General features: G+C 45.0%; 1 protein-coding gene and 2 long non-coding RNA genes across 12 annotated transcripts in view; 1 reads left to right on the top strand and 2 right to left on the bottom strand.

Annotated features, from left to right (window-relative positions):
- Window positions 1–650: 650 nt before the first annotated feature.
- Window positions 651–15,068, bottom strand: LOC140185381 (uncharacterized). 2 transcript variants are annotated; one of them, XR_011882554.1, is made up of 2 exons: window positions 14,727–15,068; window positions 651–2,280 (listed from the first exon to the last, which is right to left on the bottom strand). It is a non-coding gene; the product is annotated as an uncharacterized lncRNA (long non-coding RNA). The 2 variants fall into 2 exon arrangements; XR_011882553.1 differs by lacking the exon at window positions 14,727–15,068 and adding an exon at window positions 4,077–5,007.
- The window catches only part of LOC140185382 (uncharacterized), a 24,264-nt gene continuing 6,629 nt past the window's right edge, over window positions 9,815–27,449 (top strand). The window contains exons 1-4 of one of the 8 annotated variants that reach the window (XR_011882557.1): window positions 9,815–10,087; window positions 18,294–20,300; window positions 22,354–22,499; window positions 26,102–26,231. This is a non-coding gene — a long non-coding RNA (uncharacterized lncRNA). Of the gene's footprint in view, window positions 10,088–15,177; window positions 15,245–18,293; window positions 20,301–20,332; window positions 20,354–20,389; window positions 20,733–20,752; window positions 21,179–21,227; window positions 22,500–26,101; window positions 26,232–27,449 lie in introns of those variants that run through there. The other 7 variants (XR_011882558.1, XR_011882556.1, XR_011882560.1 and 4 more) reach the window with 7 other exon arrangements.
- Window positions 20,118–27,449, bottom strand: part of LOC140185303 (zinc-binding protein A33-like) — a 17,561-nt gene continuing 10,229 nt past the window's right edge. For both annotated transcript variants that reach the window (XM_072238692.1, XM_072238693.1), the window contains one exon: window positions 20,118–20,742. In XM_072238692.1, the coding sequence (XP_072094793.1) occupies window positions 20,198–20,742 (545 nt within the window). In that variant the 3' untranslated portion in view covers window positions 20,118–20,197. The remainder of the gene's footprint in view (window positions 20,743–27,449) is intronic.

Here is a 27,449-nt window from a genome sequence, read left to right as displayed (position 1 = left end):
AAGAACCTGTCAACCTCCGCCATATTTATAGTCCAATAACCTGCCAACACAGCCACCTGTGGCAACGAATTGAACAGATTCACCACCTACTGTTCTCAACCAGGCAATTATAGGGCGGTGAGGCTGACATCAGAAGTGCTAAATCTATTGGATTATCTAAAGGCAAGTGTGCCGAATGGCCTCGGCCCGACACGTCGAATGTACTCTTTTCCATAGATACTGCCTGGTCTGCTGAGTTCCTCCAGCATTGTGTCTGTGTGTTGCTCGGATTTCCAGCACCTGCAGATTTTCTCTTGTTTGTGACAATCAATTGCATTCATATTTTACGGACAGGAAGGCTGGTTTAACATTTTATCTGGAACTGGCCACTTTAGTTTTTAACACTATGAGTGCGATGTTGTACTATGAATATGTTGACCACTACACTCTACATGGTTTTGTTCTATTTGTATTGCTTCTCGTAAAATGTGTGAATGATTTGTGTTTCTGTTGTTGTGAGCGCGGCTTTGTCATGTGTCTGTGATGATGTTGCCGGTATGTTTATCAGAGCAGCTGTGTTCAATGTCATTTTCTGTACACAACTGTAAAGGAGAAGAAAACAATTGTTACTCCGGATCAGATGCAGCAATAAAAAGGGAAACACACAATGATAAAGAACACAATAATAAAAATACAATAAATATAAATACATAGGATAGCTTATATACACAGATTGATTGTATGTCCTTAAAGTGACACCTGGCTGTACATGAGGTGACTGACAGGAAATGATAAAGTATTGGTGGTTGCGGGTGTGGAGGAGTGGGTTAATGGGAGGAGGTGTCAGTTACTGCTTCTTGGGGCGAGTAACTGTTTTGAGTAACTGGGGCGTTTCTGGTGTGGATGCAATGTAGCCTCCTCCATGACGGGATTGGGACAACAGTCCGTGAGTCGGGTGGGTGGGATCCTTCATGATGTTACTGGCCTTTAGGCCACCTTTTTGTATCCATCTCCCTGATGGTGGACAGGCACCTTTTTGTATCCATCTCCCTGATGGTGGACAGGCTGATGTCACTGATGCTTTGGGCAGTTTGGACCGCCAGTTCAGAGCCTTCCTGTCAGCTGTAGTGCAGTTTCCGTACTGTGCAGTGACGCAACGAGTTAGGATATTCTCCACTGCGCACCTGCAGATTGAAATGCGTGTGGATATACAGTGCACAGCCCAGCTCTCTACAGCCTCCTCAGAAAGCGGAGGGTCGGTGAGTTTACTGTGACGGTGTAGGATGTGTTCTGGCACCATGAGAGTTTGAGACTGCTGACAGTTTCCACTGCCACGTCACTGATGTAAAGAGCGATGTGAGAGGTGCGAGTTCTCCCAAAGTCAATAACCATCTCCTTTATCCTGCTGACATTGAGGAAGAGGCATCAGGCTCAGCGCTCTTCCACCTCCTCTCTGTCGGCCATCTCACAGTTGTTGGCGATGAGCCCCACAAGTGTGGTGTCATAGGCGACCCTGACGGTGTGATTACTCAGGTGTTTGACTGTGGAGTCATGTGTGAGCAGAGTGTACAGCAATGGGCTCAGCACACAGCCGTGGGGACACTGTGCTGAGGAGGACAGGAGACAGGAACTGTTGTACATCCTGACCATCTGATGGATAGCATGATGGGTTGTTTTTGGTATTTCAAATTCTTCTTTCTGTTCTTCACTCAATGACATCTCTGCTGATACACCCTCTGGACCGTACGTAATGGATGTGTCCGGTTAAAGAAAGAGTTTCTGCTCTGTGTTCGGTAAGGACCAGTTGATAATAAATCAGCTGAAATAGTTCAGTATACAGGGTGGTAGAATGTAAATACATCAGAGGTTTACATGTCAGGAGAAGGTGTCGTAGATAATCAGCGTCGCTGTGCAGTTCAAGACTGTCTGTACCTCGAAAGCAGAGCTGTCCTGCAAGTCTATTCCAGCAGAAGACTCCCATGTGTCCTGGAAATGGAAAATAAAGTCAGTAATAGCGTATCCCGCTGTCTGTCTGCACCTGGTGACATTTACAAAATCAATATGCTGACGTGCTGTCCCATCAGTGGCAGCCTTACACAGTCCCTTTAACCACGTTTCCATGGTAACATTATTAATGTCATTAATTGTTCGTGTCCAATCTCCATCTCTTCGTCGATGGAGTTCAAAAACTCTTTCTACTGCACGTCACGCTGGGATTCGAGCTCTTTGTTCTGTCGTCTGCTAACATTAAAACTTCATCCAGAATCTTGGATCCGGGCTGGACTCGGGCTGTCTTAGACTCTGTAGGTGGGTATATAAGAACATACGAAGATAATAATTAGGAGCAGGACTCGGCCATCTGGCCCATCGAGCCTGCTCCGTCATTCAATAAGATCATGGCTGATGTGGCCAAGGACTCACCTTCACCTACCTGTCCCTTAACCCTCCATAACCCTTAATTCCCATACGATGCAAAATCTATCCACCCTTGTCATAAAAATATTTACTGAGGTTGCCTCTACTGCTTCATTTTGCAGAGAATTCTACAAATTCACCACTCCAGGAAAAGCAGTTCCATCTCATCTTCGTCCTAAATCTACTCCTCAGAATCTTGAGGCTATGTCCGGAAGTTCCAGTCTCACCTCCCAGTGGAAGCAACTTTCCTGCCTAAATCTTATCTATCCCTTTCATAATTTTATATGTTTCCATAAGACCTCGTCTCATTCTTCTGAATTCCAGTGAATATGTCGCAGGTGTTTTAACCTCTGTCCACAATCATTGTGGAAAATCATTTATTTTACCATGAGATCATAGAGAGTCCACATTTGTGGAACGCTGAGTTTGAGGGAAATCATCTTGTGTTTGGTTCCAGTAGCAGACAAGTGTATGTGTCCATATCAGAACAGAGGCGTTAGTTAGAACGTTCTTTCCCAACCGTCCACACTTATCTCATCTGTACAGCTGTATTATCGCTCTGCTGAGGGGCTGTGGTCAGCACAATAATCTTAGTACTACAGACTTGCAACTGAATTGGATAAATACAGGCTGTCAAGTCACAAAGTTTTAACAGCACACAATTCTTTTAACCCTCTCTTCCCCCTCACTTCCCTTCTCTGTCTGCCACCCTCACCTTCTCTCCATATCTCTCCCACCAATCTCCGCCCTCTGAATGAGAGGGAAATCAGCTTGTATTTGGTTCTAGTAGCAGACAAGTGTGTATGAACTCCTCAGAGCAGAGGAGTTAATTCAGAACGTTCTTTCCCATCCGTCTACACTTATCTCATCTGTACAGCTGTATTATCGCTCTACTGAGGGGTTGTGGTCAGCACAATGATCTTAGTTAACAGACTTGCAACTGAATTGGATAAATACCGGCCATCGAAAAAATCATAAAGCTTTAACAACACACAACACTTTTAACCCTCTCTTCCCCCTCCCTACCCTTCTTTCACTACATCTCTCACCCCACCGACTCTCCCCCCACCCTTCCCCCACTCTCCACCCTCTGAGTTAGAGGGAGCTCAGCTTGAGTTCGGATCCAGTAGCAGACAAGTGTGTGTGACTTTATCAGAACAGAGGAGTTAATTCAGAACGTCCTTTCCCAACCGTCCACACTTATCTCATTTGTAGAGCTGTATTATCGCTCTACTGAGGGGTTGTGGTCAGCACAATGACCTTAGTTCTGCAGACTTGCAACTGAATTGGATAAATACAGGCTATCGACGAAGTCACAAACTTTAACAGCACACAACTGTTTTAACCCTCTCTCCCCCACCCCCTACCTTCTCTCCATTCTCCTCCCTCTGAGTTACAGGGAAATCAGCTCATGTTTCTATTTGGGAAAAATCCACAAGGTCCCAAAGCTTTAACAACACACAGCTCTTTTCACCCTCTCTGCCCGCCCCCCTCCCCTTCTCTCCATTCTCCTCCCTCCGAGTTACAGGGAAATCAGCTTGTGTTTCTATCTGGGAAAAATCCACAAGGCCACAACGCTTTAACAACACACAGCTCTTTTGATTTCATATTTCAAATATTCTTCCACAGGGCTGATGACTATAAATGCTTTGGCGCTGCCAGTTCAGAGAGCTGACACGTACCTGCTGTCACAGAGAAGGCACAGCACTGCTACTGCTTTAGAAGTTTTCACAAGTTCAGCTTGTCGTCTAAAACTCTGACAAACTTCGATAAATGCATGATAGACAGCATCCTGACTGGTTGCATCACAGCCCGGGACAGAAACCGGTTCCCATGAACGGAAAATTCTACAGAAAGTGCTGGACATCTCCCAGCCAGCAAAAAAAAATTCAGCACATCGACAAGAAGTGCTGCCACAAGAAAGCAGCATCAATGATAACACCTCCCACCCGCTCAGGCCACGCTCTCTTCCCGCTGCTGCCTTGGGGAAGGAGGTCCCACACGCATGGACACATTTTCCAGGCCTCTGCAACTCATCGTCTCAGCATTATGAGTCTGTCGGTCTTCGTGTGTAGTTTATTTTTATTTTATTACATTTTTCTGTTCTACTGTGCATGCCCGTCAGAAAATGAATATCATGGTCGTACATGGTTATGTATATGTACTTTCATAATAAGTTTAATTTCAAATTTGAGCAAAGACGCAGAAGCACACAGACATCCATCCAAAGGCAGAATGAGACACACACTCACAAACTCACACTCACATACTCACACACACACTCACACACTCAGACTAACAGACACACACACACAAACACACTCACACACACACACACTCACACAGACACACACACTCACACACACACACACCCACACAGACACACACACTCACACTCACACACACTCACACACACACTCACTCACACAGACACACACACACACAAACACACTCACACAGACACACACACTCACACTCACTCACACAGACACACACACTCACTCAGACTAACAGACTCACACTCACATACTCACACACACACTCACACACTCAGACTAACAGACACACACACAAACACACTCATACACACACTCACACACACACACTCACACACACACGCACACTCACACACACACTCACTCACACAGACACACACACTCACACAGACACAGACACACACACACACTCACACAGACACACACACTCACAGACACACTCACACACACACACACTCACACAGACACACACACTCACACACACACTCACACACAGACACACACACTCACACAGACACACACACAGACACACACACTCACACACACACTCACTCACACAGACACACACTCACACTCACTTTCACAGTCAGACACACACACTCAAACACTGATCCACACCTGCTCGCGCAGAGAGGCACACAGGCCATGAGACTCATACGAAACACAGACAGACACACACGTGGAGATACACACACGTGCTCGCACAGACACATGCTGTGTACAGTACATGCACACTCACACACATCAATAGAAGCAAACACGCACACAGACTCAAATACACATGCAGACATCACAAGAATCCCGGCCCTGTTGCAAGGCCTGTGGAAAGGATGTGGGAGTGTCCTTTTGAAATGGAGATGAGGAAGAATTTCTTAAACCAGAGATTACTGAATCTGTGAAATTCCTTGCTACAGCCAGCTGTGGAGGTCGTCATTATTAATATTTAAGGCAGAGGTTGATAGATCCTTGACTGGTCAGGGCATGAAGGGATACAGGGAGAAGGCAGGAGACTGGAGCTGAGAGGGATAATGAATCAGCCGTGTTGAAATTACGGTGCAGACTCGATGAGCCAAATGGCCTAATTATTCTCCTGTAACTTGTGGTCTCATAACAAACTCTCATTCAATGTCAGCAAGAGCAAGGAGCTGATTATTAACCCCAGAGGGAGGGAACAGGAGGTCAATGAGCCAGTCCTCATCGGGGATCAAAGGTGGACAGGGTCACCAATCTCAAACCTTTGTAATCACCTTCAAGGCTCTTCATCTCATGTTATTAATATGCATTATTATTATTATTATTATATTTATTTATTTATTTTCTTTTGTATTTGCATAGTTTGTTGTTTTTTTTTGCATATGATTTCCTTTTTCTTTTGTCTGTCCTGTTGAGTACAGTTTTTAATGTTGGCACGTGGCCAAGTGGTTAAGGCTTTCGTCTAGTGATCTGAAGGTCGCTAGTCGAGCCTTGGCTGAGGCAGCGTGTTGTGTCCTCGAGCAAGGCACTTAACCACATATTTGCTCTGCGACGACACCGGTTGCAAGCTGTATGGGTCCTAGTGCCCTTCCCTTGTACAACATCGGTGGCGAGCAGAGGGGAGACTTGCAGCATGGGCAACTGCCGGTCTTCCATACAACCCTGCCCAGGCCTGCACCCTGGAAACCTTCCAAGGCGCAAATCCATGGTCTCGCGAGACTAACGGGTGCCTGTTTGTGAATTCTATTATGGTTCTTTGCTTTACTGAGCTTGCCCACAGAAAAACGAATCTCGGGATCCCAGCAGAAGTGGTTCAGGCAGGTTCGATGTTGTCGTTTAAAGTTAAATTGGATAGAAATATGGACAGGAAAGGAACGGGGGGTTATGGGCCGAGTGCAGGTTGGTGGGACTAGGTGAGAGTAAGAGTTCGGCACGGACTAGAAGGGCCAACATGGCCTGTTTCTGTGCTGTAGTTGTTATACGGTTATATGAGGGGTTGGTCATGACGAAAATCAACTCCTGTCTGTGCATGGACCTGGACCCACTGCAATTTGCTGATCGCCACAATCTGTCCACAGCAGATGCAATCTCACTGTCTCTCCACTCAGCCTTAGATCAGCAGGACAATAGCAATACACAAGTCAGGCTGCTGATTACAGCTCAGTGCTCAACACAATCAGACCCTCAATTGTAATCAACACGCTCCAAACCCTGGGCCTCTGTACCTCCTTCTGCAACTGGATCCTCACCAGGAGACCACAGTCTGTGTGGATCAGAAACAACATCTCCTCCTTGCTGACAATCAACACTGACACACCTCAACGATGCGTGCTCAGCCCACTGCTCTGCTCTCTCCACACCCACGTCTGTGTGTATAGACACATATATAACCTTGACCTCAACATCATTAACACCAGTCCTCATCGTTGGATCAGAAGTGAAAAAGGTAGCAATTTCCATTTCCTGCCTGTCAACATCTCTGAGGAACTATCCTGGGCCCAACATATTGATGCAGTTACAATGAAGGCACAACATCGGCTATATTTCATTCGGAGATTGAGGGAATCGGTCTGTCACTAAAGACACTTGCAAATTTCTACAGACGTACTGTGGAGAGCATTCTAACTGGTTGCATCACTGCCTGGTGTGGAGAGGCCACTGCACAGGATCGGAAAATGCTGCAGAAAGTTGTAAACTCAGCCAGCTCCTTCATGGACACTGGACTCCACAGCATCCAGGACACAGTCAAAAGATGATGCCATCACTAAGGACACCCAACACCCAGGACAGGCCGTCTTCTCATTGCTACCATCAAGGAGGATGTACAGGGCCCCGAAGACACACTCACCGGTTCAGAAACAGCATCTTCCCCTCTGCCATCAGATTTCTAAATGGACAATGAACTCCAGAACACTTCCTCAGTATTTTCTCTCGCTTTTTGCAGTGCTCTTCAAATTTAATTTTATACATACTGATTGTAATTTGTAGTTTTTATCACTAGATATTGCAATGTACTGCTGTCACAAAACAACAAATTTCACCACATATGCCGGTGATATGAAACTGATTCTGATACACAAACACACACAGCTGGGCTCAGACACACAACACTCCCACATTCCTCCCTTTGTGACTCCCTGCTTGCTCCGTGGCCCCCGGTATGAAGCTCAAACTGTTGCAACACCTGCCCTTTAAATTCATGTCTGAGGGTGTATTATATCTGTTCACTGTTTGAGATCGATATTAAATGAAGAGCATTGAATGGGAAGGAGGGTTTGAATACAAGAATAAAGATTTCCTCTGAAGGTATATGGGGTCCTGGTGAGAGTGTACATGGAACACTGTGCCCAGGTCTGGTCTCCCGCCCAGAGTCAGCCTGTGGGATGAAGGGAATGAGTGAAGATTTCCCAGCTTGATAAGGGAGGTGAGGTAGTGTCCTCAGAAATAGTATACTGACTAGTCCTGTCTCAAAATTAGAGAACTAAGGCCTGTATTGTGCTATAGGTTTTCTATGTTTTTATGTTTTTAAACACTCGATTTCCATACATTCCACACGTTTCCATACATTCCACACTTTTACATAAAGGAGACGTTATTGATATTGGCCTACAACAAGGAGGATCAGACGGGGAGCTCCAGGTTTTAGAATGGGCACTACTACAACCATTTTCCATGAGGAAAGTCGATGGCCAAACCTCAAAATACGATTCAAAATGTTAATATTTTCAAAAAAGGAAATTTGATACATACCTGTTGAATCAAGAATTTCTTCTACAAGTTCCTGATACATTTTGTTCCCATTCACAACTCTCTACTCTGCCCTTTTCCTTACAAAACTGGCAACCCCACCCCTCTGCCAACTAACCTGTCAAGCCGAACGACAATATAATCCTGCACAGGAATAAAAACTTAAAATGTGCAGGTTTCCTGAATAGATATAACATTGGAAAACTTTGACAAATGAGAAGTAAACTTCTTAAAGTCGTGACCACTATAAATCAGAGTTCTCGCATTTCATTGCAATATTTTAATCGTGTTATGTATGTTCACAAGTAGACTGGGATACAGACACCCCACCCAACAAATCTTCATTTTTAAAGCCTCCAACAAAACACCAGTTACACCAAGATACCTTTCTGCAGCTTTCACAATAATTTTAATTTACTCAGTAGGATGGGATGCCTGAGCAGTACAATTCACCACATCATTTATAAACATCACAAACTTCATTTTATCCGGCAGTGAAGTATCTTTGGTGGGAGAACTGTGATGCTGGCATATCCACTGACGTCACAGTCTGTGCTCTGACTGGGAACACTTTATCCAGTTTACCTGCTCTGCTTGCTGTACTTGTCCATAACAGGCCCTTCTGCTCACTGTGTCGTTCTGAACCAACTGAACCGGATATTTCATGCCTTACTAAACCAATCCCTCTGCCTACTCAAGGAACACATCCCTCCATTCTCCACACATTCAGGTGGTATCTAATAGACTCCATCACACCTGCCTCCACCACCACCCCTGACATTCATTCCAGACACCCGTCACTATGAGTATAAAAAACAGAACTTGAAACACAAACCTCCCTTACAATTCTGAGTCAGGTTTTTAACATCTTTTGTAACTGTTTTTTTTTAAACAGCAGCTGTGCCGAGAAAAGATGCAAAATTACACTAAATTACAAAATACATAAATAGTGCAAAAAGGACCAATGAGGTAGTTTTTTTCTCTTTTCTCCTGAAGTGCATGCCCTCAGGTATTAGACATTTCCTCCATAGAGATCAAAATACGGGTTGTCCACTCTGTCTGTGCCTCTCACGTTCCTGTAAACGTCTGTCAGACCTCCCTCAGCCTCAGCCGCTCCAGAGAAACTAGATCCCGAGATTGTCCATTTTCACTTTATCCAGGCAGCATCCTGTTTAGCCACTTCCACTCACCATCCAAGACCTCTGCATTATTCTTACATTAGAATGCAGTTCTCCAGATGCAACATTACTGCCTGACACTGGAACCAGTATCTGGAGTTGTGAACTCGGATTCCAAGCTCCCTCAGTAGATCAATACTGTCCAATCCCGCCCCATGAATATAACCGCAAGGGGGTAATGCTGAGCCTTTATAACACTCTAGTCAGACCGCACTTGGAGTATTGTCAATAGTGTTGGGCTCCATATCTCAGAAAGGATCGGTTGTCATTGGAGAGAGTCCAAAAGAGGTTCAAAAGCATGATTTTGGGAATGAAGTGGTTAACATATGAAGAGCATTTGGCAACTTTGAGCATGTACACCCTGGAATTCTGAAGAATGCAGAGGGGATCTCATTGAAACCTGTTGAATGATGAAAAGACCAGATAAGGTGGATGTGGAGAGGATGTTTCCGATGGTGGGGCTATCAAAATCCAGAGGGCACAGCCACAAAAAATGAGGGTCCACCTTTTCAAACAGAGGTAAGTTTATTAGACAGGGAGTATTGGATCTGTGGAATGCTCTGCACAGACTGCGGTAGAGGCCAAGTCTGTGGGTATATTTAAGGCAGAAGTTGATTGTTTCCTGATCGGTCAGGGCATCAAAGGATATGGTGAGAGGTCAGGTGCATGGAATTGAGTGTGATCTGGGATCAGCCATGACAGAAAGGCAGCAGACTCGATGGGGTGAATGGCTTAATTCTGCTCCAATTACTTATGGTCTTATGGACACAAACCCCCTTAATCATGATGAATCTCCTTTGCAGTCTTCCAGCACTAAACATCCTTTGTATGGAAAGCTGAGAAGAACTGAATACAACTTTTCAAGAACTTTGGCAAGTCAGGCACCATCTATTGGGGGGAATGGAGTCGATGTTTGGGACAGAACCTCTCTCTTACAGCACTGACACAGACCTTTCGGCCCAACCTTTCCATGCTGTACTGCGGTACACTTAAACAAATCCCTCTGCCTGTCTTTGACACAGAACATAGAAATCTACAGCACATTACAGGCCCTTCAGCCCACAATGTTGTGTCGACCATGTAACCTACTCTAGAAACTGCCTAGGAGTTCCCTATCGTATAGCCGTCAATTTTTCTAAGCTCCATGTGCCAATCTAAAAGTCTCTTACAATACCCTATTGTAACTGCATCTACCACCATTGTTGGCAGTGCAGTATGACTTGGATAGTTTAGGTGAGTGGGAAAATTCATGGCAGATGCAATTTAATGCGGATAAATGTGAGGTTATCCGCTTTGGTGGCAAAAACAGGAAAACAGATTATTATCTGAATGGTGGCAGATTAGGAAAAGGGGAGGTGCAACGAGACCTGGGTGTCATTGTACACCAGTCATTGAAAGTGGGCATGCAGGTACAGTAGGCGGTGAAAAAGGCCAATGGTATGCTGGCATTTATAGCGAGAGGACTCGAGTACAGGAGCAGGAAGGTACTACTGCAGTTGTACAAGGCCTTGGTGAGACCACACCTGGAGTATTGTGTTCAGTTTTGGTCCCCTAATCTGAGGAAAGACATCCTTGCCATAGAGGGAGTACAAAGAAGGTTCACCAGATTGATTCCTGGGATGGCAGGACTTTTATATGATGAAAGACTGGATCGACTAGGCTTATACTCATTGAAATTTAGAAGATTGATGGGGGATCTTATTAAAACATATAAAATCCTAATGGGATTGGACAGGCTAGATGCAGGAAGATTGTTCCCGATGTTGGGGAAGTACAGAACGGGGGGGGGGGGTCACAGTTTGAGGATAAAGGGGAAGCCTTTTAGGACCGAGATTGGGAAAAACTTCTTCACACAGAGAGTGGTGAATCTGTGGAATTCTCTGCCACAGGAAGCAGTTGAGGCCAGTTCATTGGCTATATTTAAGAGGGAGTTAGATATGGCCCTTGTGGCTAAAGGGATCGGGGGTATGGAGAGAAGGCAGGTACAGGGTTCTAAGTTGGATGATCAGCCATGATCATACTGAATGGCGGTGCAGGCTTGAAGGGCCGAATGGCCTACTGTACCTATTTTCTATGTTTTTCTATGTTTCTATTCCAGACACCATCCACACTCTGTGTGAAAAACTTAACCCCTGACATCCCCCTTGTACCGACTTCCAAGCACCTGAAAACTATGTCCCCTCCTGTTAGTCATTTCGCTCCCTCTTTCATATCCACATTCCTTTTGTAGTGAGGTGACCAGAGTTGAACACAGTACTGCAAGTGGGGACTAAATGTCTCCTAATATAGCTTCACCATTCCCTCACAGCTCTTGAACTCAGTCCCACGGTTGATGAATCCATCACACCAGACGCCTTCTTAACAACACTGCCAACCTGCGCAGCAGCTTTGAGTGTCGTATGGACACGGACCCCAAGATCTCTCTGACCCTCCACACTGCCAACAGTCTTACCATTAATGTTATATTCTGTGTTCAAAACTGACCTGTCAAAATGATCCGCTTCACACGTATCTGGGTTGAACTCCATCTGCCACTTCTCAGCCCAGTTCTGCATCCTATTTATTTTCCGCTGTAATCTCTAACAACCCTCCAGACTCTCCACAACACCCCCAACTTTTGTGTCATCAAGTCCAGTCGCTTTTATTGTCATTTCGACCATAAACTGCTGGTACAGTACACAGTAAAAACAAAACCACGTTCCTCCAGGACCCTGGTGCTACATGAAACAACACAAAACTACACTAGACTGTGTGAGACAGCACAAGGCTACACTAGACTACGTAAAACAACATAAAAACTGCACTAGACTACAGCCCTGCACAGCACTACATAAAGTGCACAATACAGTGCAGGGCAGTACAATAATTAATAAACAAGACAATAGGTGCAGCAGAGGACAAATTACAATATAATAATAAATGATGTAGATGTCAGTCTAGACTCTGGGTATTGAGCAGTCTGATGGCTGGGGGGAAGAAACTGTTGCACAGTCTGGTCGTGAGAGCCCGAATGCTTCGGTACCTTTTGCCAGATGGCAGGACGGAGAAGAGTTTGTGTGAGGGGTGCAATAGACAATAGGTGCAGGAGTCGGCCATTCGGCCCTTCGAGCCAGCACTACCATTCACTGTGATCATGGCTGATCATCCACAATCAGTACCCCGTTCCTGTCTTCTCCCCATATTCATTGACTCCGCTATCATTAAGAGCTCTATCTAACTCTTTCTTGAAAGCATCCAGAGAATTGGCCTCCATTGTCTTCTGAGGCAGAGCATTCCACAGATCCACAGCTCTCTGGGTGAAAATGTTTTTCCTCAACCCCGTTCTAAATGGCCTACCCCTTATTCTTAAACTGTGGCCCTGTTCTGTACTCCCCAACATTGGGAACATGTTTCCTGCCTCCAGTGTGTCCAATCCCTTAATAATCTTATATGTTTCAATCAGATCCCCTCTCATCCTTCTAAATTCTAGTGTATACAAGCCCAGTCGCTCCAATCTTTCAACATATGACAGTCCCGCCATACCGGGAATTAACGTTGTGAACCTACGCTGCACTCCCTCAGCAGCAAAAATGTACTTCCTCAAATTTGGAGACCAAAACTGCACACAATACTCCAGGTGTAGTCTCACCGGGGCCCTGTACAACTGCAGAAGGACCTCTTTGCTCCTATACTCAATTCCCCTTGTTATGAAGGCCAACATGCCATTAGCTTTCTTCACTGCCTGCTGTCCTGCATGCTTACTTTCAGTGACTGATGTACAGGAACACCCAGATCTTGTTGTACTTCCCCTTTTCCGAACTTGACAACATTCAGAGCATAATCTGCCTTCCTGTTCTTGCCACCAAAGTGGATAATCTCAAATTTATCCGCATTAAACTGCATCAGCCACGCATCTGCCCACTCACCCAACCAGTCCAAGTCACACGGCATTCTCATAACATCCTCCTCACATTTCACACTGCCACTCAGCTTTGTGTCATCTGCAAAGTTGCTAATGTTACTTATAATCCCTTCATCTAAATCATTAATGTATATTGTAAATAGCTGCGGTCCCAGCACCGAGCTTTGCAGTACCCCACCAGTCACTGCCTGCCATTCTGAAAAGGACCAGTTAATCCCTATTCTTTGTTTCCTGTCTGCCAACCAATTTTCTATCCATGTCAGTACCCTACCCCCAATACAATGTGCTCTAATTTTGCCCACTAATCTCCTATGTGGGACCTTATCAAAGGCTTTCTGAAAGTCCAGGTACACTACATCTACTGGCTCTCCCTTGTCCATTTTCATAGCTACACCCTCAAAAAATTCCAGAAGATTAGTCAAGTGTGATTTCCCCTTTGTAAATCCATGCTGACTCAGACCAATCCTGTTACTGCTATTAAAATGTGCTGCTATTTCATCTTTTATAATTGACTCCAGCATCTTCCCCACCACTGATGTCAGATTAGCTGGTCTATAATTCCGATTTCTGTCTCCCTCCTTTCTTAAAAAGTGCGATAACATTAGCTACCCTCCAATCCACAGGAACTGATCCTGAATCTATAGGACATTGGAAAATGATTACCAATGCGTCCACGATTTCTAGAGCCACCTCCTTAAGTACTCTGGGATGCAGACTATCGATTCTGGGGATTTATCACCCTTCAGTCCCATCAGTCTGTCCAACACCATTTTCTGCCTAATGTGAATTTCCTTTAGTTCCTCCGTTACCTTAGGTCCTCCGGCCACTATTACATCTGGGAGATTGTGTCTTCCCCAGTGAAGACAGATCCAAAGTATCTGTTCAACTCGTCTGCCATTTCTTTGTTTCCATAATAAATTCACCCGTTTCTGTCTTCAAGGGCCCAACTTTGGTCTTAATTAATGTTTTCCTCTTCACATATCTAAAAAGCTTTTACTATCCTCCTTTATATTCTTGGCTTGCTTACCTAATCTTTTCTCCCCGTTTTGCCTTTTTAGGTATCTTCTGTTGCTCTTTAAAAGTTTCCCAATCCTCTGGCTTCCCCCTCATCTTTGCTATGTTATACTTCTTCTCTTTTATTTGTATACTGTCCTTTACTTCCCTTGTCAGCCACCGACGCCCCTTACTCCCCTTCGGATCTTTCTTCCTCTTTGGAATGAACTGACCCTGCACCTTCTGTATTATTGCCAGAAATACCTGCCACTGGTGCGTGGGGCCCTTCACAATACTGTTAGCTTTGCGGGGCAGCGTATGGTGTAAATGTCTGTAATCAGCGGGGCCTTCTGGGAGTTGTAGTCATACCCCTCGCCTCCTCGCACGCTCCCTGCAAAGACATTTTTCCTCAGCTGCCACAAGCTTTGCCGGAACGGACTGACTGAGGCGACGAAGGGGAACCGCGCCCGTCCTTGTGGACGCCGAGTCCGGCGACCATCGACAGCAGCGACTCGCTGAACTTCGCCATGGCCATGGAGCGGAAGAGGAGGGGCCGAACATGGGGCAGATTTCCACCAGCCTATCGTAGCGCAGACCCACCACTAACCCCTGCAGTCAGTGGCTACAGTGGATGTCGGTCAAATCAGAATTCACACGGTGATTAGTTAATATGAACGTCAGTCAGCCTCCTGTCCTGACGCGCTTGAGGTTGGATTTACTGTATATCGGGGACTGGAAGCCGATATATTTGAATGTGTTTGGTAAAGCAAATTGGGAGAAATGTAAGTTTTTATGTGACGATGCATCAGTCTCCGAGTAACACTATTAATAATAGAAGGGCACAGGCCGTGATGAGGAAGGCGGTGATTTACTGGAATTATATTGAGATAATATTTGAAGGGATATTAAACTTGGAGGTGTTTGCGATGTGGTTAAGGAAATGGGGGGATTTGAAATGATCATATTATTCCAGCGTTGATTAATGAGGGCAAAATGATTGTGACTGAAACAGGGGAGGTTGTGTTACTGGCTGGGTCATTTGCTGTCATTCAAAATCAAGACCATTTAAGTGAAGAAGTTAAACAATGTAGGGATATGTTTTTCAGTGAATAAATACCCTGATGTGTTGGAACCCAGTCATAGTATCACTGATGTAGAGTTTTCTTTGCAGAAATTTAAGAAATCTATTATTAATTCAGGTCAGGCACCCCAGGGAAGTGTGATATATATAATTGTAATTCTCTCTCGTGAAAATATTAAATTTTTGAATTGTGTTTGGAGATCAGGCCATCTTCTTCCCTCATGCAATATGGCAGCAGTTGTGCCTGTTCTGAAACCTGGGAGATCCCCGTCTGATCCTTCTCGTTTTGGGCCTTTATCGTTAATGTCTCATTCATGTAAACTGATGGAATGTATGGTAATCGAGTGCTTGAGTTATATTTTGGAAAAGAGAGGTGATATAGCATTTTATCAGAGTGGATCTTGGAAGGGCAGAAAAACATTAGATTCAGTTTTAGATTTGGAAGATGATATTAGGAAAGCACAGTTAAATAAAGATGTTGTAATAGCAGTATTATTTGCTATTGTTACCACATATGATATGTTATGGACAGAAGGACTTTTGATCAAATTTTGGAGATTAGAAATGAGGGGAGATTGCATAATTTATCTGAGTTTTTTATTTGGACGGACTGCGCAGGAATGGGTGGGCACATGATATGAAATTATATGATTAAATTCTTGAGGAATAGTCTGTCATAAGTTTTCCAGACATGCGGATGGATAATAAACTGACATGGAAGCACCCTATCAGTAAAATAATTTATATGTGTGGCTATTCTAGGGTGCAACAGGAAAATCTTTGTTGATTTTCTATATTTGTTTAATTCAATCTGTTCTTGATTCTGGCTATGTGGCTTAAGGATCAGCTTCATCTTCAACTTTATTCTGTTTGGGTGTGATACCAGCACAGGCTTTAAGATTGTGTTGTGGTGCAGTAAGATCGTCTCCTGTTTCGGTTTTACTGGTTGAAATAGGATAATTGCCCTCACAATGACAGAGGGTGAAGTTGTTGTTAACATACTGGATTAATTTGAGGGGTAAAGAAATATCATCATGTTAAAGGTGTGCTAGAGGACTGTTGGGAACATCACAAGAAGAATGTTTTTAGTGTTGGGTGGCTGGGTTCTTATCAAACTGGGAATATGTGTGTATTGGATGATACAACATCTCCCACTGTAGCTTCCTCTGTAGCACCACCTTGTTTTTCCAATGACTTCAGTTGATTTTAGGTAACACAATAGGATTATGTTCTGCCTGAGAGTCTGCTGGTTCATCGGTATATTAATGAAAGTTGTTATCATACAGAAACCATTTTTGCGGATGGATGAAATGATAATTTAACTGGGAATATTGGTGTGGCTGTTTTCTTTCTTTGTGTCTGAATTGCAGGTAATGATAAAGAAATGACTTACCAGCCACTAATCAGTATATGAAGCATAATTCATTGTCATCCTTTTAGGCTTACAGTGGGTGGAAGAAATTGGTCCATGCTAATTTGTAATTTCTTCAGAATCCTTTTCGGTTTTGATAAGACTTAAAACAGATTCTAGCAGTAGGTCAGATTTGCTGTTAGAAACTCATCAAACAGTATTTCATATACAAGGTTTGGTTCATATGTCTGCACATTATGGATCCTGCACAGCGCACTGTTGAGGGAAATGATCAGGCTGACTGTTTAGCAAAAACACCTGTTAAAAGTTCAGCTGTGGAAATCAACCTTCCGCTTAGCAAATCAGAAGCTAAGGGTTAAGAATTAGTGGCTTATGGCAAGACTTGTAAGATAATGGACACAAGGACAGACACCTTTACAGAATACATAAACCTGTTGGGTTTATAGAAGAAGGCCTGAAAACAAGAAGGGGGAAGGAATTATATTGACAGAACTTGGAATTGTCCACACTATGCTTAATTATACCTTGTATCTAATTGGAAAACTTCATTCTGTGTCATGTACATTTTGACATTATGAAACTGTTAAACACATACTATTTCAGTGTGAAGCATATCAGGCTGAAAAATCAATTGCAGTCTCAGTATGAACTTTGGGGGCCAGATGGGAGTGACTTTAAGCTAATTCACAGCATTTACTGGGAAAAGGCATGTAATAATGGTAATGTCACAATTGTAATGAGAGATTTCAATATGCAAGGGGATTGGGAAAATCAGGTTGGTGTCAGATCACAAGAGAGGGAATTTGTTGAATGCCTACGAGATGGCTTTTCAGAGCAGCTTGTGCTTGGGCCGACTTGGGGAAAGGTCACCCTTCATTGGGTGTTGTACAATAACCCTGACCTTATTCAGGAGCTTAAAGTAAAGGAACCCGTCAGAGGCAGTGATCATAATATAATTGAATTCATACTGCAATTTCATAGGGAGAAGCTTAAGTCACATGTATCAGTCTCACAATGGAATAAAGGGAATTACAGAGGCATGAGAGAGGTGAATTGGAGCAGGATACTGGTGGGAGGACGGTGAGCAGAGGTGGCTGAAGCATCTGGGAATAGCTCACAAGGTGCAGGATAGACATGTCTCACAGAAGAAGTTCTCAAGTGGCAGGGGTAGGCACCCGTGGCTGACAAGGGAAGTTAGGGACTGCTTAAAACCTGAGGAAATGTCATATAAGGTAGCACAAGTGAGTGGGATGCTGGATTATTGGATTCTTTGAAAATCCAAAAAAAGGCAACTAACAAGCAATAAGAACGTTAAAGATGAAATATGAGGCAAATGAGCCAATAATATAAAGCTGGACACTCAGTTTTTTTTTCCCAGTTAAATAAGGAGTGAAACGGAGACGAGAGTTGCCATTGGACGACTGGAAAATGATGCTGATGGGGGACAAAGAAATGGCAGATGAACTTAATGAATACTTTGCAACAATCTTCACTGTGGAAGACACAACAGGATTGAGTGACTTTGCTGTTACAAAGGAAAAAGTGCTGGACAAACTCAAAGGTCTTAAGGTGGATGAGTCATCTGGACCAGATGGACTACATCCCAGAGTCCTGAGGGATGTTGAAGAGATAATGGATGCATTGGTCACGATCTTTCAAGAATCACTTGATCCTGGCATGGTCCAGGAGGACTGGAAAATAGAAAATTGCACATTTCAGAAGGGAGAAAGGCAAAAGAAAGGAAATTATAGGCCAGTTAGCCGAACCGCAGTAGTTGGGATAGTATTGTAGTCTTTTTTTGAGGAGGAGTTTTCAAGGTATTTGGCGACTAATGATAAAATAAGTCAATGTCAGCATGATTTCTGTGAAAGAAAGCCGGGCCTAACAAACCTTTAGAGGTCTTTGAGGAAGTGAAGAGGAGGGTGGACAAATGAGAGGCAGTGAATATCATTTACTTGGATTTTCAGAAGGCCTTTGATAAGGTAGCACACACGAGGCTGCTGAACACAATAAAATCCTATGGCATTACAGGAAAGATACTGGCATGGACAGAGGAATGGCTGACAGGCAGGAGGCAGCGAGTAGGAATAAATAGGGCTTTTTCAGGTTGGCTGCCAGTGACTGGTGGTGTTCCTCAGGGGTCAGTGTTGGGACTGTCACATTGTTTGTCAGTGATTTAGATAATGTAATTGATGGCTTTGTGGCAAAGTTTGTGGATGATGCAAAGAAAGGTGCAGGGGTAGGTAGTGCTGAGGAAGCAATACGATTACAGCAGGACTTGGACAAATTGGAAGAAGTGTTAAAAACATGGCAGATTGAATACAGTGTTGGGAAATATATGATCATGCATTTTGATCCAAGGAATAATATTACTCAGTATTATTTTACTGGACAGAAAATTCACAGGTGCCCGGGGCTTAGGAGTGCTCCTGCAAGAGTCCCAGAAGGTTATTTCGCATTTTGAGTCTGTGGTAAAGAAGGGAAATGCAATGCTGGCTTTTCTCTGAAGGGGAATAGAATATTTAAGCAAGGAAATAATGCTGAGCATTTATAAGACACAAGTTAGGCTGTACTTGGAGTTTAATCAACGTTTTGGGTCCCATATCTCAGAGAGGAAAGGGGAGTCTCATTGAAACCTACCGAGTGTTGAACGGACTAGATAGAGTGGATGTGGAGAGGTTGTTTCATGTGGTGGGGATACCCAGACTAGAGGACACAGTCTCAACATTGAGGGGAGACCTTTTGAACAGAGGTCAGGAGGAATATTTTTAGCCAGAGAGTAGTGACCCTGTGGAATGCTCTATCACAGACTGCGGTGGAGGCCAAGGCTGTGGGTATATTTAAGACGGAGGTTGATCATTTCCTGATCGATCAGGCCATCAAAATACATGGAGAGAAGGCAGGAGTATGGGGTTGAGTGGGATCCGGGATCAGCCATGATGGAATGGCGGGGCGGAGTCGATGGGCTGAACGGCCTAATTCTGCTCCTGTGTGTTATGGCCTGACCAAGATTCACCCTGACCCCCCTCTCCCAGTCAGCACCGCCCCCACTTGTCCCATTTAACCTGTCTCAGTGAAGGTGGACTTTAGGACCCGGGGGAGCTCAGGACCCGCCGCCCCGCGGCTGCTGCTGAATCTGCGGTGTTTCTGTTCCGTTGTCGGATGTGGTGAACGAGTTAAAATTAACGGATCGATAATTCTCATCTCGTGTTTATTTCACTCTCCGCACATTTATATTTACAGTGACTTTACTCCTGACGCCGGTCCCGGGACCCGACCCGTTTACAGACCCGGAGCGGAACCGGAGCAGATTCTCAGCCACTGGTTTTCATCCCGAGGCCAGAAGAAAGGATAAAGTTTCCCCGTGAATTTATTCCCAGTGAAGGTGTGGAGATGGGACTTGGTCTCCGCGTTGTAAAATGAAACTGCCCCGGACTGGTAACTGAGATAAACTCCCACCCTCCCGGGGATGGGACCGGCAGGGAGACGGGGCCCAGGGGAGATGAACACGTCACAATCCCGATGGAACACGTCACCAACCCGCCCGATGACCCAGAATCCGGTCTCCGGACTCAGTCTGTCCCCTCCCTCCCTCTCCACAGACTCTGCGGCGACTCCCAGACACCAGCCCCGATTCCCCGTCACATCCACCTCCCAGTAATGTCTCCCCGATGTGAATCCCTCCGATCCCAGCACACAAGCCCAGACTGTGAATCTCTTCCCGTTGTCAGGGAGATTCCTCCGGGTCCGGGTCCGTCTCACACTCTTCCGATCCTCAGACACCTCGAGATACGGATTCGCCGTTTCCACATCCAGGGTGACAGAGACTGGGGGGAGAAGCGGAGAATTAGAGAGTCCCCGGGGATCGGGAGGAGACTCGGGCAGCGCGGCCCCGGGGATCGGGGGGAGACTCGGGCAGCGCGGCCCCGGGAATCGCGGGGAGACTCGGGCAGCGCGACCCCGGGGATCAGGGGAAAGGCCGCTAGGCCTCAGGCGCGGTCGGGTGGCCGACACGAACCTTTCCCGTGGTTTGACCCACCGAAAGTGGATGGACAACCAATGTCTCCCCAAGGACTTTCTGCTGGACGGAGAGCAGAGATTTCCCGATCAAATATACACAAAATGCTGGAGGAACCGAGCGGGTCAGGCAGGAGGTGTGGAGAGAGATGGACAGACTACGTTTCAGGTGGACATCTTCCCTCAAGGATAGAAATAGACAGCAGAAACGATTGCGGGAAAGGGGTGGATTAAGATGGGAAAGAGGTGGGTGAATAGATTTAAACTGGAGGTCACGGAGTCCCATCGGCCCAACTTGTTTGTGCTGACCAACTTGCTCGAGTGAGCTAGTCCCATTTGCCCATTATTCTTTTCACCTTTTCTTATCCACGGCCCTGCCAGGATGTGTTGTAAAACATTCTCCCTGTACCCATCTCTACAGTTGATCAAGGGCCCGGTGTAAACAGAGATAACCCTCTTCCCTGTCCATTGTACCATGAATTTTAGTGCCATTAACAAACCTACTAACTATGTCACCGACATTATCATCCAAATCATTAATAGGAATGACAAACAACCCCGGCCCCAGCACTGACCTCTGCAGGTCACAGGCCTCCTGTCCTCTGTGTTTAAGAGACACTTGGACAGATACTTCAATAGGCAAGGCACAGAAGGAGACTGACCTAATGCTGGCCAATGCGATGAATGTAGATGGGTAAATAGGTCAGCACAGATGTGATGGGTCGAAGGGCACATTTCTATGCTGTACGGCGATGGTTCTGTGAACTGAATGGATAAGAACCCCCAAACCCCCCTCTCCCTTCGGGTGCTGGGAATTTCAAACAGACGGTGACCCCTGATCCTTGACTCCTCAGACAGGGAAACATCCTCCCTGTATCCTGCCTGTTGACCCCAGAAGAATTTTTTGTTTCCCTGAGATCTCCTCTCTTTCTTCTGAACAGGGAACAGAGAACATAGAACAGTACAGCACAGGAACAGGCCCTTCATCCAATGTTAACATTCATTTGTGAGTGTGAAGCGTGGAGTGGGGGAGTGTGAAGGTTCGAGACAGTAAAGGAGGTGATAATGGGAAACAGCAGCGGAGAGATAAACGGCAGATTGAACCAGAACCAGGTGGGAGAGGGGTGGAAAGCCTGTGGGTGAACTGTGTGTGTAGACGTAACGAGAAGCTGGAGTGGGACAAAGGTGGAGATGAGGATCCCTTTGTCCCCTTTCCCACAACCCCATCACTCGCAGCCCCTCAAGAGGAAAGGGGAGGAATTTTCAGGGACCCTTAAGCAACACATGTCCTGATGAAGTGTTTCAGTCTGAACTGTTGACTGTTTACTCTTTTCCATCGATGCTTCCTGACCTGCTGAGTTCCCCCAGCATTTTGTGTTTTTTGCTCTACTTTAAATATACTTAATTATTTGCCTCCACAGCTGCCTGTGGCAGATTCACTGTCCTGTGGCTGAAGAAATTCCTCCTCATCTCTGTTCTAAATCGACACCCTCTAGTCGAAGGCTGTGCCTTGTGTTCTCGACCCAGCCGCTATAGGAAACATCCTTCCGACATCCACTCTCTCCAGGTAGGTGTCAGTGAGATCAGGCCAAGACCCTTCATCAGGACCTGTGTTGCTTGGATTACCAGCATCTGCAGATTTTCTCATGTTTGATTTTTAAAGCAGAAGTTGATATGTAAACTTCTTGATTAGTCAGGGTGTCAAATGTTAATGGGGAGGAGGCGGGAGAGTAGAGTTGAGAGGGATATAAATCAGCCATTCTTCTGAACTCCCATGAGTACAGGCCCAGAACCATCAAACACTCCTCATATGTTAACTCTTTTATTCCCAAAATCATTCTGGTGAACCTCCTGGATCCTCTCTAATGCCAGCACATCTTTTCCGATATAAGGGACCCAAAACTGCTCACAATACTCCGTGTGGTCTGACCAATGCCTTATAAACACTCAGAATGACATCCTATTCGAATCCTCTCGAAATGAATGCTAACGTTGAGCTTGCTGAGCTTAACACTGACTCAAACTGCAATTAAACATAAGGGAATCCTGCACAAGGACACCCAAGTCCATTCTGCACCTCTGATTTTTGAATTTTCTCACTGTTTACAAAATCGTCTATGCCTTTATTCCGCCTGCCAAATTGCATGCACGACTTCGCTACTCGATAATCCATCTATCACATCTTTGTCCATTTTCGAATCTGTCTCTGTCCTTCCCCAGACTCTGAGCTTCTGCACCACTATCTTCCCCTTCACCTAACTTCATCTCATCTGCAAACTTGGCCACAAAGGCAACAATTCTGTCATCCAAATCATTCTTTGTCTATCTTGGCTTTGTGTTCCTCGAAGAATTCCAGCAGATTTGTCGGGTAAGATTTCCCCTTCAGGGAAGACACGCTGTCTTTGCCCTATTTTATCATGTGCCTCCATGTACCCAAAAGCAGTTCCATTAATACTGGACTCCAGCATCTTTCCAAGCACACCACATCCAGACTAACTCACCTGTAATTTTCTTTCCTCAGCTGCTCTGCCTTCTTAAAGAGTGAAGTGACCTGTGCAATTTTCATTCGTCTTGAATATCCAATTATCTAGTGATCCCTGAAAGATCATTACTAATGCCCCCATATTCTCTTCAGCTAACTCTTTCCGAACACTGGGGTGTAGTCCATCTGGTCCAGGTACCCTCAGACCATCAATCTTCCCACGCACTTTCTCCTCAGTAACATCAACAACACTCAATTCTGTCCCCAGACACTCTCACATTTCTGACATACAGCTGGCATCTTCCACAGTGAGGATTGACACAAAATATTAAATAAGCACTTCGACAATGTATTTTGTCACATGTCTCCTCTCCACTGTCATTTTCTTGGGGTCCAATATCCACTCTTGCCTCTCTTTTACTCTTTAGAGTTTTCTGTCCTCTTGAGTATTGTAGGCAAGCTTTCCCTCATATCTCATTTTCTCTCCTTCGGGCTTTGTAATTGCTTTCTGTTGATTATCAAAATCTCCTCAATACTTCAACATCCTGCTAATTTTTGCTCTATTGTATGCCCTCTCTTTCACTTTTATGCTGTCTTTGACTTCCCTTCTTAAACAAGGTTGCCTCATTCTCCGTGGATAATACTCCTCCGTCTTTGGGATTTACCTATCCAAATTGCCCCCAGAAATTCCAGTCTTTGTTGTTCTGCAATCATCCCTGCTGGTGTCCCCTCCCACTCTACTTTGGTCAGCTCTTCCCTCATGCCTCTGTAACTAACTTTACTCCACTCTAATACCGATACATCTGACTTTATCTCCCTCTCAAACACCAGGGTGAATTCTATCATTTTATGATCACTACTTCCTAAAGATTCTTTTCCCTTAGTCTCCCAAATCATATCTGGTTCACTATACAAATCCCACTCTAGAATTGCCTTTCTCCCATTGGGCTCAACCACAAGCAGTTCAAAAAAGCCATCTTGGGGACTTTCTACAAATTCCCTCTCTTGGGATGCAGCACCAACATGATTTTCCCAATCTACCTCCTTGTTGAAATCCCCCATTCCGACTGTCACATTGCATTTTTTTTTTCCATTTCCTAGTGTAATTTGTATCCCATTTCGACCCTGGTTACTATTTGGAGGCCTGTATATAATTACCATCAGGGTCATTTTACCCTTGCAGTTTTTTAACTCCACCCACAATGACTCAACATATTCCAATCCTATGTCAACTCTCTCTAAGGATTTCATTTCATTTTTTAGAACAGAGCCTCCCCATCCCCTCTGCCTACCTGCCTGTCCTTTGAATACAAGGTGTATCCTTGGATGTTGGGCTTCAACCAGCATCTCCTTTCAGCCACAACTCAGTGACGCCAACAACGTTATACCTGCCAATCTCTACCTGTGCTACAACATCATCTACCTTATTCCGTATACTGGAGCATTCAAATATAACACCTTCAGTCCTGTATTCATCAGCCTATTCGACACTGTCCACATGAACTTAAGCAAGATCTATGATATCAATGATAGACCACAGTTCGGGTATTGTCTGCATGTCCACTTCCTCGAATATAGTGAAACATAGAAACACAGAAAACATAGAGCACAATACAGGCCCTTCGGCCCACAAAGCTGTGTTGAACATGTCCCTACCTTAGAACTACCTAGGCCTTACCCATGATCCTCTATTTTTATAAGCCCCATGTAGCCATTCATGAGTCTCTTAAAAGACCCTGTCGTTTCCACCTGCAGCACCACCACCAGCAGCCCGTTCCGCGCACTCACCATTCTCTGCATAAAAAACATACCTCCGACATCTCTGTATCTCCTTCCAAGCACCTTCAAACTATGCCCTCTCATGCTAGCCATTTCAGTCCTGGGAAAAAGCCTCTGACTGTCCACGCGATCAATGCCTGTCATTATCTTCTACACCTCTATCAGGTCACCTCTCATCCTCCGTCGTTCCAAGGAGAAAAGGCCGAGTTCACTCAACCTATTCTCATAAGGCATACCCCCCTCCAAAAAAAAAACAGGCAACATCCTTGTAAATCTCCTCTGCACCCTTTCTATTGGTTTCCACATCCTTCCTGTAGTTGTAGTGAGGTGACCAGAATTGAGCACAGTACTCCAAGTGGGCTGACCAGGGTCTTATATACGTGCAACATTACCTCTCGGCTCTTAAACTCAATCCCACGATTGATGAAGGCCAGTGCACCGTACGCCTTCTTAACCACAGAGTCAACCCGTGTAGGATGTCATTACACTGGACAGGAAGAATCAGGAGGATGTTACCGGGACTGGGGGGTTTGGATTAAAAGTAGAGAGTGTTTAAGCTTGGGCTATTTCGCTATAGTGTAGGATGTTGATTGTTGATCCCTTATCGAGGTAAATACATTCACAACGGGCTGAGATAAAGTGAGTCTTTTTCTGAGAAATTGGAGTACAGAACCAGAGGGCTCAGATTGAAAGTGAGAGGGGAAGTTTTTATGAGGGATCTGTGGGGCAACATTCCCACAGACAGGTGGGTGGGCAGATGGAATTTGCTGTCAGATGCTGTAGAAACAGGTAAAATTAAAATAGTTTAAGATGAACTTACACAGGTACATAGATAGGAAGTGGTTAGAGGGATATGGGGCAAACACACACAAATGGGACATGCTCAAGAAGACATCTTGGTCTTGCAGATGTATGAAGTGGTTCATGGGTTCAAACCCTCCCAGATCATCCTCCTGAGGAATCTCACCCTGGAGTCTGTCTGTGAACTGTTGATGTGACATCACGTCAGAGGGCAGCTCTCTGCACAGAACAGACTGGGTAAGGACGGCAGGTTTCATTCCTAAGTCGGAACGTGGGCCTATTTCTTTGACCATGTGTCACACTCAGATATTATGTGTGTATATGTGTTACTCTGTGTGTGTGTGTGTTGTTTGTGGTAAATATCAGTGTGTCTGTGTGTACACATTGAAGGAGAGTGTGCACATTGAAATATTTGTATGGCACAGCGTGTCATCACATGTCTGGTGTGTGCTGCCAATGTGTGACATGTATGAGTTGTTTAAATAAATAAATTACCGTGTCTGAAGAGAATAGTTTCTAGGTTACTGAAGGAAATATCAACGTACATTGCTGCGTCTCTGACTACAATCTGCCAATCCTTCCTGTGTATGTGTGTGTCGGGCTGTTTTGCCAGTCTGGTTATGCTGTGTGTGCTTCTCCTGAGATGAAATCCTGAATGATGTCAATGCTGGCTGGGTTGTCTGGGCTCATTCTCACAATGCTTCAATGTTGTGGTCTGATAACCATAAGCCCATAAGACATAGGAGCAGAATTTGGCCATTTGGCCCACTGTGACTGCTCCACCATTCAATCATGGCTGATCCTTTTCTTCTCCTCCTCAGCCCCACTCCCCGGCCTTCTCGCCACAACCTCTGATACTGTGTGCAATCTAGAACCTGTCAAGTTCGGCCTTAAATATGCCCAACAACCTGGCCTCCACGGCTGCCTGTGGTAACGAGTTCTGCAAATTCACCACCCTCTGGCTGAAGAAATTTCTCTGCGTCTCTGTTTTTAAATAAGACACCCCTGTATCTTGAGGCTGTGCCCTCTTGTCCCAGACTCTCCCACTATGGGAAACATCCTTCCCACATCTACTCTGTCTTGGCCTTTCAACATTTAAAGGGTTTCAGTGAGATCCCCCATCATCTTTCTAAATTCCAGTGAGTACAGGCACAGAGCTATCAAACGTTTCAAGTCTGATAACCCTTTCATTCCTGGAATCATCCTTGTGAACCTCCTCTGGACCCTCTACGATGCCAGCACATCCTTTCTCAGATGAGGAGCCCAAAACTGTTCACAATATTCAAGGTAATGCCTCACCATTGCCTTATAAACCCTCAGCATCACATCCCTGCTCCTGTATGCTAAACTCCTTGAACTGAATGCTAACATTGCATTTACCTTCCTCACAACTGACTCTACCTGCAAGTTAACCTTCAGGGTGCTCTGCAGAAACACTCCCACACCCATCTGCAT

This window comes from Mobula birostris, chromosome 20 (genome assembly GCF_030028105.1).
Source record: "Mobula birostris isolate sMobBir1 chromosome 20, sMobBir1.hap1, whole genome shotgun sequence".
Taxonomy (NCBI): Eukaryota; Metazoa; Chordata; class Chondrichthyes; order Myliobatiformes; family Myliobatidae; genus Mobula; species Mobula birostris.
Note: the sequence above shows the minus strand (reverse complement) of the source record. Positions and strands in the feature narration are given on the sequence as shown.